The sequence below is a fragment of the Hermetia illucens genome, chromosome 3, assembly GCF_905115235.1.
Source record: "Hermetia illucens chromosome 3, iHerIll2.2.curated.20191125, whole genome shotgun sequence".
NCBI classification, from domain to species: Eukaryota; Metazoa; Arthropoda; class Insecta; order Diptera; family Stratiomyidae; genus Hermetia; species Hermetia illucens.
Window position 1 is genome coordinate 37,483,381 of NC_051851.1, and position 13,635 is coordinate 37,497,015.

General features: G+C 33.8%; 1 protein-coding gene across 1 annotated transcript; it reads left to right on the forward strand.

Annotated features, from left to right (window-relative positions):
* The first annotated feature begins 3,512 nt into the window (after positions 1–3,512).
* LOC119652428 (venom allergen 5-like) lies at positions 3,513–11,842 on the forward strand. The gene is made up of 6 exons (XM_038056552.1): positions 3,513–4,024; positions 6,977–7,095; positions 7,242–7,323; positions 9,250–9,404; positions 10,275–10,372; positions 10,475–11,842. Exons 1-6 carry the CDS (start codon positions 3,946–3,948, stop codon positions 10,965–10,967), a joined length of 1,026 nt encoding a protein of 341 aa, XP_037912480.1. The 5' UTR covers positions 3,513–3,945; the 3' UTR covers positions 10,968–11,842.
* The last annotated feature ends 1,793 nt before the right edge of the window (positions 11,843–13,635 follow it).

Consider the following 13,635-nt stretch of genomic DNA (forward strand, 5'->3'; position numbering starts at 1 on the left):
TGTAATTTCATCGGCTCCTGGTTTTTGAGCCGATGAATTGCATGGACTGTTTCCTCCATGCTTGGTAGTGGCAGTATTTGTTTGTCGTCTTCAGTTGGCGGGACCTCCGACTCGCCAATGTTCTGGCTGTTCAGCAGTTCATCAAACTACTCAACCCATTACTACGATATGCCCATTCTGTTGGAAATCAGATTTCCCTCTTTATCTCGGCAAGATGAGCACCGAAAAATATAAGGCTTCATCTTGCTAACTTGTTGGTAAAACTTCCGCCCTGGTGCGATTTCTCCCTGTACTTCTGCAAGAAGGCAAGGGGTAATGATTTCAAAACACCGGAGGTGACTTAAAAAATAACAGAAGAGAAAGCATGGGAGAAAAATCCGATGGAAGCAGTACTTATCTAACCAACGGAAGTACACACGGGGAGGAAGTATTAAGAGTAAAATTCAACCAAACGAGGTCGTAAGCCTCAACCTTAGTTGGAAGACAATGACTGGTGGCCTACTTCTAGACTTTTTTAATTCATCTGGAGTAAAAATAAAATGTTCAACCTGAATCGCCTCTACAACAAATGACAACGATGCAAGGTGCTGCTTCCGGTAAAAAGGTAAAGCCAAATCGCCATTAAGAGACGAGATTTTGACTACCTCACAGACCAAACACAAATTAAATAATCTATCCCTGGTGCGAAAAAGGGCACAAGGTTATCAGTTCACCAAAACAGTGGAATGCTGTCTATGTGAGAAAACTAGACGCAATTCATCTGCTAGGGTCAGACAACGCCCTGCTAGATGAGCTAAACCGAGGTAAAAAAGAATTATTCGAAGCTAATATGCACAGAAGCAGAATTGCAGATGCCCTAATTCAGTTTGTTCCAGCAAACAATACGACGAGAATGAAAATAGAATTTGGTTTAAGGCCAAAGCTATCTTGACGGCGATTTGGCAATCTGGCCGTAGCTAACTGCTTCCAGAATGAAGCGAAGTCACCAGCAGCACTCACCTGTAGGTCAACACCAACTCAGTCACCTGCGGCAATTTACAAATAAAAAGACGGCAAAGGTCGTAGAAAACCAACTATGAACTGGGGGACATTTAAAATTGCACAACTAAAAAAAAGTTACTGCAAAAAAGAAGAGTGACCAGAAGTAGAATAGCAACTGCAGAAAAGGAGGAGCTCAAGCAAACCAAGAAAAACTTGAAGTTAGCTCTATTCAAAAGCAAGAAAGCGAAATTTGAAAACTCCTGCTTGAAAAAATTCTGTTATTAAGACTAAGGGAAGCAAATCAAAATTTCGGTGAGCCCTCAGAGAAGCAACGTCAAAACATCATATCAAGATTTATTGAAGACAATCTTTAAAAAAAAACGGTGTCTCGATGAAACATCGCGAAAACCAAATCAACTAAGGCAAATAAACCAGAACCAATAAAGCGTTAAACTAAGAATAGGCCCAGTCATAAGTTAAAGTAGAAAGCAAAGGCACAGAAGGACTAAAAAATGAAACCGCTACCAAAGTAAGACGGAAGGGATTCAGCGGTACCGGGTTCAGTTGAAGAACATATCAGGTAATGACCTGGTTGACGGTGCATCTAACATTTCACCTACATTCGTCCAAAAAAGTCATCAGATCTACTCATTCATCCAACCGGAGTTCTACAAAAATTGCAGGAGCTGTTTGAAATAATCCCTCAAAATACGATTGTTATTTTCATTTAATATTTTTTTGAGTAAAAGTGGAAGGCGTTCCAGGAAGGATTCAACTTTATTAAAAGTCAAATTCGCTTTTATGGGGAAATGTAATTAGTATTGGCTCCATGGGATCACAGATTATTTCTCCCATTAAAGATCCCAATAGAAGAATTTCTCCCAATAAAGAATAGGAAGGACTACAGGAACTCAGCTCCTAAACTATTCGCCGCAATAAATATGGCAAATTTGCAACCACCTAGAAGGTCGGTAATTTTTTTTTACTACAATACACCGACCCAAAATCATCTCTAGCCACGTAACATAACATAACTTTTATTTTTCACCGCGAACACTAAACACATTTCACTCAGCTTTTCCAACTTTTTACACCTTTAGAATTTTACTAAATTCCCTTTTGAGCCACTATATGATTTACAACAAAGAAAACAAAATTATATTGGATCAGAATTCATCAATATCTCTGTGATGTCCTTTTACATTGCTATCACATCTTATCTCGCAATTAAGCTCTCCCATTCATATCATCACTCTAAGGAAACTCCTATTAGACTGAATAAAATTTTATCTTGAAACATTCGTCTCCAAAGCATGGAAAATCTCAAGTTATTCTACACACTCACTAACTGACTGTTCTGTATTCGCATAACTGAAATGTTGTGAGTTTCATAATGGGGATGTCTGACACAAAAACGATAGATACCCAAAATAGTTACAGAAATGTTGTATTTTTAAGTTATCAATAAAAACGAGAAAAATATTTTTTTGCTGGACACTTTAACAATTTAAATTGAGTGTTAAAACTATATAGTGTGATTTTTAGCGTGAAAAATACCATATCAATGGGATAGATATATCATAAAACATTCTATCGGCAAAAATTAAAAGAAAATGATTTTGAAAAACATCATATTATTAGAAAAAAAACCTCTTAACTCACTGGAATCCATATTTTATAAACCGATCTATTCTTAGAATAACCCGAAAAAATTGCAATAAAATCATCAAATTAAAAAAACGAAATAGTCATAAATGCAAAAAAAAATATTCTTATCCCCAATAAAAAAAAGTTCAAGAACTCACGCGAAGAATGATAAAGATAATAAAAGTAAAAATGAAAAAAAAAACATTTTTTCAAAAAATACAAAAAAAAGTTGCCATCTCATTTCTAGATAACGACTCATCTTACTACACTCAACCCCAGAGACAAACTAATAATAATCGTTAAGGACCGGTCAATCTTCTTCTTCTTGTAGTTTTTTTTCTCTTTAAAAAGAAATTTATATATGTCGATTTTTTATTATAGTATACATTATTTTAGTAAAGATTTAATAGCTTTTTCATGAAAGTAAAATAAACACAGCCAGGAATCATTTGTATCCACACACAAGAAGAGTGCATATGTGTACCGTCTTTGTATATAACGTAGTATATATACATATCTGTAAAAAAAATGTCTGAAAACGCTGAAAAAAATATCTAGTGACAGAAAAGATAAATAAAATACATTAGATACACGCACACGAACCATCTTCATCATAATCATCTTCTTATCTACCACACAACCACAAACTGGAGAAAAGCACCCATGATCACCTCAACTCACCAACATCATCACCTTCCCAACATCATCCTCTTTAGCCATCTCTAAATCAAAACCACCACAAACAACAACAACATTTGCCGCTATCTATATCTCTCATGTGAACATATTCGAGTTGAAGAAAGAAAAAAATTTTCGCAAAATCGGGTACTGATCGATTCTTATAAAAGCGACAGGTGAAAAGATTTTCGCTACCATAAGACGCCTTTATGTCTACCTGGCTGGATGTTGTATAGATAGTTTAGTCGTTTTTGTTAATCTAAACTTCCAAGAGTCTCTCTTCTACGGATAAGAAAAGTCTTGTGTGGTGTAAATTATATAAGAAAATCCACGGATTGAGTAATTTTGTACTTATCGGAATCAAGTTAAAATCTAAATCGCGATTTTAAGTGAATTCAAGACAAAGTTTTAAAAAATCTTTTTTAGTGAACAAGTTGATGATCGTCTAACGGTCATCGTCTAAGTCACAAGTCAAATATAAACGAAAGGTGATCGCGAAAATTGTGCAAAAAAATACAGATTATTCGCAAAATAAATATCCAGCAAAGAGATTATTTAAAGTGTCTTAAAGTGTTGTGTTAAAGAAAATATAATTTGTTAATTGTTCAGCAAGGGCTGAAAAGTTTAATAAAAGTCAAAATGCAGCAAAATAGATTTATTTGCTTCAGTGCTTTCCTGGCGTTATGCTTCACAACTGTTCTATCATGTCAAGTTATTCGTAAGTATTTCTGTGTATTTTATTTAAAAAAATATTTTTTCCGTTCATTTCGAAATAGTTGCAAACAATGATATAATTATAAATTATTGAAGATGGAGTATCTTTAAGAATTTTTGCATTTAAATCTTTGATAAAAAAATGAGAAATATTTAGGAATTTATCTAATTTTACTAAATTGTATGAAAAATTGTGACCGAGGGTAATAGCCTTGTGACAAAGCTAGAATTAAGATTAGACATATTTTCCAAAATAAAGTTTTAGATTATGAGAATTGTGAAAATCAAATGAATTATAATAATATATTGATCCATATTCCATCCAATTGAAATTTTGCTAACAAACTGAAATTTTTTTTAAAATTATATATTTCTACAAAAAAAAATATCTTATCATATTTCTATATAACTATTAATTATATTTCTATAGAAACAAGTGAAAAATTCTGAAAATTTAATAACTTTTTAGTTGCAGAAATGTCGTAAATTAACAATTCAACAAATATTGTGATTTGTGACAATTAATTAATTTTTATAATTCAGAACTTGTATAGTATTCAAATAAACCACTTGAAAATAAATTGTGAAGGAAAAAGAAATTTCCATGAACTTGAATTTAAAACAAAATTAATTCAATTCAAAATAAAATATACAACTCTCAACGTCAAATCTTTACATTCAAGCGCTTCTAAAGTATATTCACCTTCATATTTATTTATTGTATTATTATTATATTATCACTTCACAAAATTTGAATTCAGAGATCATCCTAAGGAAATTTAAAAAGTGAAAATGACCTATTTATATTTACGTATCCAGGAGTGATAAAAAAGTGCATTTTAAGCCAAAACCAATCTAACGATATCTACTCCGTAGAGAAAATCTTTACACAATAAGAAAATTTGAATTATCCAACAAGTACCACTTCTCATCTTAAACATTATTAGCTTAACTCGTCGTATAAATATCCATACCGGCCACACCACCATATAAAAGAAAATCAACATCAAACTAACGATTTAGGTAAACATACATATATAATTCGCGTCTTCTTTTCCCATCGTTCACAAATCTTACGATCAACCTGCTCAATACTCACCTTGAACTCATACTTGCCTATATTACACGTGCATTGGAAATCTTCTCCATCGTAAATAATTTATTTTTTTATTTATTTATTGGTAAAAGCTAGGCGACAAAATAGTTATTGAACTTGATTTTCTAACGGCTAAATGGACGACAATATTTTAAAAAAACCTTGTTTGGTTTTTCAACGGTTTAAAGTGCATTTTAATTAACGCATCATCAGTCACATTAGTGAACGAGTTTTTATTTAATTTTATGCAAGATTATGCAATTACCATACTTCCGAGAAAAAAAGCGGCAAGTCGTGTTAGTGGGCCACTTAGCTTGGTATCTATGAAAACAGCCTCTTCTCGTACCTCTTCTGTGTACTGTTTTTCACCGGCTTTTTTCTGAAATTCATCTCCGCTTAAAGGGACTTAAAATAATGTAATTCTTTTCGTTTTAAAAACAATCCCAATTTGCGTGTTCCTTATTGTTTGTTGTCCTTTCACATAAATATTGTTCAGGGCAGTTAAGCCTGTTTTATTTGGCAAATCGTCTGTAAATCGTACATCAACCAAGAACCGACAACCCCGTTGACTACATATACACGCCTGTATTCACCGATTCTGGTGTAATATACAAATATATTCACAGATCTGTTAATAAAAATTATATTTGTATTCCGCTCGGTCTCTGAAAATCATCCAATTGCAAATAAAACAAAGAATCGCTGTACACAAAGCGGCATCCCAAATGACTGAGCAATAATTCAATCTTTGAATTTAAATTTAATACAAACATAAATACATATGTGTGTAAAAATGATATAAAAAAAATTATCCTAACAAAAGCTATATAAAACTAGAAAAGAAAACCAAAAAAAAATATTGAAAATCCCAAAAGTCAATCGATTTGCCGGTCGATGCTGGATATTGAATAAATGAATATTAGACTCAGTATTAAACGTTAAATTTAGAACATTCTAAACTGGTAACACGTGTTCGAAATAAAAAGTCATCTAAAAAATATCAAAATCTTGAAAATTGCAATACAAAACGATTGAATTTAAAATTTTGCACGAAAACTGGAAACCAAGCGAATTTTATGTAAAATATACTCATCTAAATTCTTGGCGAGATTTAAATATATTATTTTCTACGAGTGTATAGACAATGCATATATATGGATGTATATTTAACAAAATACATCTATTTTTTATATTTTGTTGATAAAACTGGAATTTTTAGTTCCGACATTTTGAAGTCTACCGGCACAATCACGGCAATGGCTTTTTTTCTCCAAGCAACCAGAAAGAATAATGAATAAATAGCTCTGAAAAGCAGATTATTAGTTAATACGGTTAATAGTCACAAGGTTAATGCTATTTTCTATATTTATTTCTTATATGAATATAAATTGGAAATAAATTAAAAGCTCCTGAGAAAATTTCATCGAAAAAAAGCTTGTTCCGGGCAGCAAGCGATTGAAAAAGGCGGGCGAGTTTTTGCCTATTATTTATTTACTAGCGTACATGTCATCAAATTAGTATAATAAAGTGCGAAGATGGAATTTACGGTAACTCGTTTTAGATGTAATTTAATATCAGTCATTTGCATCAAGTAAAATTGATAATTTTTCGGATTGATAAAGGATATTATTTTGAAATATTATATAACAATACCTCAAATTAGACGTAATTATTAGTTTTGTTTGCTTCGGATCGATTATTAATTCTATAAATCATGTTTTCTTCATGAGTTTGCGGCTATTTTCGGGCTTTTTAGTTTCAATTTTTAAATTTAGGAAGAAAAAAAATATTATATTAAAAGTATCTGTGAAATATATTTAATATATCATATAATAACATTTGGTTCTGATTATATTACAGAAAGTGGGATTACTCCACAAGAAAAAGCTACAATTCTCGAGGCTCATAATAGGCTACGATCGGCGGTGGCGATGGGATTACAACCAGGCCAACCAGGAGCTCAAAACATGAAAGAAATTGTAAGTTTATATTTTATTTTACTTATCTCCTTAAAATCTCTCTTCCTCTGTTTAAAAAATAAAAAACAAAAATTACTTTTAACTTTAAAAATTTTTCTTTAGTGAAATGAGTTAAAATTGTTAACAAAATCTCTACTTCGTTTCAGGTATGGGACGATGAATTAGCAGCACGTGCACAAAATTGGGCGAATCAATGCACTTTCAAACATGATCCACAACGTACGATAAGTGAGTAACGAATTTTGCTTTAAATGTATTTTTTTTATATCGCTCATCCATAGAATCATTTTACTCTCTAACTAGTAATACGTGACTTTTTTTAAATAAATCCACTAACAATATATTGGATATTTAGACGGTTAGGACTATACCCCCAAAATTTTGACAGAATAACAGAAAGAGCTCTCCAACATGATACTCTTATATTATGGCGACTAATTATAATGATTCGAACCATTAAATTCCTATCTACTACCTTATCAAATGGTGTAACATAAAACTTGCATGTCGTTGACTTTGTATAATAAATAACAAAATCAGCAAAATAAAAACACTTTGTAGAAAAGAAGATCCTTACTACGTTCATCTCATCTCATCGTCATTATCTAAATCTGCAGCATGATACCGGTCATTTCTGCATTCAACTTCATCATCAAGTACGGTAAAAGTGTTATAAAACCATCCTCCAACTCTTCTAAAATAAAACAAACCATTCCATGTACCATAAAAACTGAAGTGCCTCATTAAAGTCGCTCTACATTCTAACAACTCAATAACCAGAAGAAAACGAACAAAATTTTTTCTCGGTCAAAGCAGAGTCGTCGAACCTGATATCATCTAGATTCAGTCTTGACCTCTACAATGCACCTGTGTGTAGGCGAGGTTCATTATACTCTTTCCAACATGAATTTAAATGGTCACAAAAGTCAATACCACAGTGACATTGATTTCGGATAGAAATACTGGAAACAAAAAAAAATGATTGAGTCACTCGAATTATTCATTCAAAATTCACTTTCGATTTTAAGCGAGACTTTCATCAAGCGTTCCTGATTATATTTGTCAATATATTATATATGTATGCGTGGAATTTGATATTCAATTGTACTTTTATGTATGCACTTCAATCGTAGGGTGATTTGGGGGGAATGGAGCGCCAAATCACTTACTTAAGTAAGATATTCACATATACATATCTCAAATAAAGCCATTAATATTATACATCCATAAAGGTACATATATATATACATATGAATCTTTCATTAATATTTTATACGTCAAATATCTTATGCATAATTGTCTCCCACTTACCACATCCACATAAGATACTCTTCAGATAAAATCGGTTACAACATGTTTTTTTCCTGTGTCAGTATCTTATCTTACGAGTACATTTCAACGGGCGCATACCTCAGATGCACAGTTATACAAAATTGATTTTTAAAAAAGACGAGTAAAATAAATTCCCAAACCATCGCAAAATGGAAATAAAATTCATGTAGTAGCTTGACAACCGAAGAAAATTCCTTTGGCATGGATTGCTAATATATTTCACATTGAGGTAGGCAATCACATGCATATACGCGAAACTACCAATCTACATGAACATTATACATATATGTTCTTGTCTCCATGCTTAATATGCATAAAGACATGACATTAAAACTAATGACTTTGTATTTTTGCATCATGTACCTTGCATGAAACTCGCGCATTGCAACCCTTTCATAAGGAAGATCTCCCGATTGTGCTCGGACTCATATGATTGTTAAAAACAATTCTCTAAAAATAACTTCTTTTACAATCAGATCATTTGTATCTGGACACTCAGGTGATTTGTGCCGGTCGTGATCAAACATTGTTTTCGCAATAAATTAACAAGTGGTCGTGACTAAAGGCTAATAGCTTTTGTCAGATTCTAGATTATTGTATCTTCGAATGAACAAATTGTTTCAGATTAATTTTGACATGATTATATGGACAAGAATGGATGATTGGTTAATGGTGCTTTTAGAGTTAAAGTTTTCTATAGTCAAAATGGTTCAATAAGATCGACAACGACTCATCTTTTTAACCATGTGACATTCCATGTTTCAATCTTTGATGAAAACGCAACCAGAAAAACAATCTAAACCACATTTCTCTTTTTTACAGATCGCTTTACCATGGGACAAAACATGGCTATTATCTGGAGTACAGCCCCAATTAGTGATGGTGATTTCACCTCACGTATCACCAATTGGTTCAAGGAAGTCAATCAATATGCGTTCGGATCAGCATGGTCACCAAAAACCGGACATTATTCACAGGTAACGTAAAATTTACATATTTCATTAAATATTGTCATTTACTTAGCATTTATGAATCCCTGGCTCAATAATGTTGCATGAGGTCATAACAAATTTTTGCAAATTTACGCTCGAGTGCTATAGAGAATCTGATGTACGTGAATTTTTTATTTCCATCAAAATGCCCTTCAGTTATTTTATGATTATTCGCAAAAAAATCACCACCTCAATCTTTCAAATTTGAAATTGATGGATTATCTCTTGTAATCAAACTCGAAGAATAATGGAAAAATATTCAAATTTCCAAATATCACAGCCGTAATTTTAGCCAATATGAAAAATATTTACTTTTGACAATATAACATTTTATGTTCGGCTGACATTTATATATACACTTTATCTGCTTTAAAATGATTATCTTCTCATAAATCGAAACAAAACATTATTTTACAAAAGCCGATTAATAATAGTATTGACAACAAATGATAAATATTGTAGTCCCACCGATTTCAAGGTTGACATATTTCTCCATACTGTTAATTTTTTATGCTCAACCCGACTTCGCTAATCTTGAGAATTATGCATACTTATTGCAAATTAGATGAAAATATTCAGATACAATATAAAATTAATTCTGATGCCACCACAGGGAATTTTGAAACAAAAAAGAAAGATTGAGAAAAAAAACTTGTTAATTACGCAAAATGCCAACAAGATATTTAGATAATCTGTCAAATACTCTTGAATGGATTAACAATGAATAAAAGTCAAATGAAAACTTAAAATCATTGATAAAATCGAAAATCTTGTTTCTTTCCACTGAAAGGATAACATTAAATTTCTTAGTTCATCATCAATAATTCTAATATAAAATTATTATTTATCTTGCAGTTGGTATGGGCTGATACCAATATGGTTGGTTGCGGCTTCACTTACTACAAATCAGGTGCTAAATACAACAAACTCTTTGTCTGCAACTACGGACCTGGGTAAGTTAGCCTCTCTATCATTCATTCGCAAATTAACAAATAAAAAAAAAACTACTCGAAAAAAAACAAAACTAACTAATACCTTCTCTCTCCTCATTACAGTGGTAACGTTGTAGGTTCCATGCCCTACTCAGTTGGTAACCCCGATTGCAACGTTCACGGAATGGGTTCTTCAGGTCGCTATCCAGGACTTTGTGCTTCCCGCGGTGGATTCCAAAATTTCGGCGGATATAATAGTTATCCTTCAAGCACATTTGCCCCATCAACGTTCGTGTCAACAACCTTTGCACCATCAACCTTCCGCTCCAGCAGCTTCGCACCATCAACATTCAGATCAACTACTTTCGCTCCATCAACGTTCCGTTCGTCCAGCTTTGCCCCCTCTACATTCCGTTCAACCACCTTCGCTCCATCAACATTCCGTTCATCAACATTCCCCCCACGTACCTATTACTCAAAAGCAGGTTTTTCAACTCCATTCCCATCAGCTTCGCCCGGCTATGGTGACTACTCTTTCAAAAACTACTTCAATGGCGCTCCAAAACCCTCATTCGGATCAGCATGGAATGCTCTACAGTTCTACAAGAAGAAATAGATCGATTGCCAATTCTAGTTTTATCTAATTAAAAAGTTAGTATCTTGACACTATTATTTTTAAATAGGTTTGTCAACATAACAAATTGTTTTACATTTCACACCTACATTTCTTTTGTTTCAAAGAAACTTCATTATCCATTTTATCCCCTACAAAAGAACAACTGTTACCCCAAAACAGAGATTCGCACTATTTTGCAACATTCAGTCCAAACATTATTCATTTATCCTTTTTTTGGAGACCGAATACAGAGAGAAAGGCTTTAACTTTTCCATGCAAAAGATCATATTACGCATTGGCAATTACTCTCTGCAACTATTGAAAAAAAATATTTATACATTTCAGTAGATGCATTTCCTTCAAAACGAATTTACTGAAATCGAATGAACGCTTAATCACAGCCTCTATTATCATAAGAATTTTTATAGTATTTTTCGGATGCTCAAACCAAACCAGAAAAAGATATTTCATGTATTTCTGCAACTTTAATTTGAGCATCAAAAACGAAGCATTGCCTATGAATGATATTGCCATAGCACTGTAAGATAGATAGATAATATTTTATAGTATACGGAACTTTTTATTCGCAATTTTTATAATAAAACTGACTAAAATTTCCGTGCATTAAAAGAAATAAAAAAGGATGTACATTGGAATTCTATTAGTAGATAGCCAGGTGACAAATGACAATGAAATGTATCCGTAGATGAGAGTTTTCTAAGCAAAAATATGAAAATTGTATCTAAAGGAGTATATACTAGTAGATTACATGGTACTTTCCTTGCAAATATTTTTATGTGTATGCCCAATGCGAATATTTGTATCAAATGTTTGTCTAGTGGATTTTTTTAAAATATTTTAATAAAAAATTAAAAAGAAAACATTTTGTTTGTTTCCATTTTTAACAGTCTTCGATTTTACTATTTGTCAGTCCTTTATACATCTGGAATCACCAACCACAACACAATGCATTGTTCATTCCAACCATGATTACTGTTGGTTTTAATGCTAGACTCAACCCTAGCAAGGACTTCCCAATAAATTCCCACTTACTTTCGATCATTCTAAATTTTTCCAGCGGGTTACATTTTACGCTTATTGGAAAAATGGGTCCACTGGTTAAACAACAAAGGTATAGTCAATGTGAATTCACGGCGTTTCTAGCGAAAAGGTTAAAGGAATTGAAATGCAACACCCTCTCCATCGCTAATCATCATCATCAACGGTGCAACAACCGGTATCCGGTCTAGGCCTGCCTTAATAAGGAACTCCAGACATCCCGGTTTTGCGCCGAGGATATCCCTAAAAGCTGTCTGGCGTCCTGACCTACCTAGCCCGATTTTATCCACAACCTGACGGTCATGGTATCGCTCATAGATTTCGCCGTTATGTAGGCTACGGAATTGTCCATCCTCATGTAGGAGGCCAAAAATTTTTCGGAAAATTCTTCTCTCGAACGCGGCCAAGAGTTCGCAATTTTTCTTGCTAAGAACCCAAATTTCCGTATTGTACAGTAAGAGCTTTGACCCTATGGTGAGACGTTTCGAGTGGAACAGTTTTTGTAAGCTGAAATAGGTTCTGTTGGCAGTCAACAACCGTGCGCGGATTTCATCGTCGTAGCTATTATCGGTTCTGATTTTCGACCCTAAATAGGAGAAATTATCAACGGTCTCAAAGTTGTAGCCTCCTATCTTTATTCTTCCCGTTTGACCAGTGCGGTTTGATGTTGTTGGTTGGTTGGCATTTGGTGCTGACGTTGCCACCATATATTTTCTCTTGCTTTCATTAATGTGCAGCCCAACATCTCGCCTCAATTGCCGCCTACTCCATCTGGATGAAGGCAGTTTGTACGTCTCGGGTCGTTCTTCCCATGATGTCGATATCGCCAGCATAGGCCAGTAGTTGGGTGGACTTGAAGAGGATCGTACCTTTTGCATTTACCTCAGCATCATGGATCACTATCTCCAGGGCCAGGTTAAAGAAGACGCATGATAGGGTATCCCCTTGTCGTAGACCTTTGCTGATGGTCTTGGGAGTGATCCTGCTGCTTTTATCTGGCCTCGCACATTGGTCAGGGTCAACCAAGTCAGTCTTATCAATTTCGTCAGGATACCGAGCTCTCATGGCTATACTATCATAGGCGGCTTTAAAGTTGATGAAAAGATGATGCAACTGATGTCCATATTCCTACAGTTTTCCCATTGCTTGCCGCAGAGAGAAAATTTAATCTGTTGCTGATTTGCCTGGAGTGAAGCCTCTTTGGTGTGGGCCAATGATGTTCTGGGCATACGAGGCTATCTGGCATATCAAGATAGAGGAGAATATCTTATAGAACGCAACGTGATACCTCTATAATTGCTGCAGTGTGTGATATCTCCCTTTTTATGTATGAGACAGATAACGCCTCTTTGCCAGTCATCAGGCATTGATTCGCTGTCCCATACCTTGAGCACAAGTTAATGAACCACTTGGTGTAATTGGTCGTTTCCGTATTTAACCAATTCGGCTGTAATTCCATCGGCTCCTGGCGACTTACGATTTTTAAGCGGATGAATTGCACGGACTGTTTCTCCAATACTTGATGGTGACAATATTTGTCCATCGTCTTCAGTTGGTGGTTCTGGATGTTCAGTAGTTCAGTAGTGAACCTATCGCTCCAATATGTCCA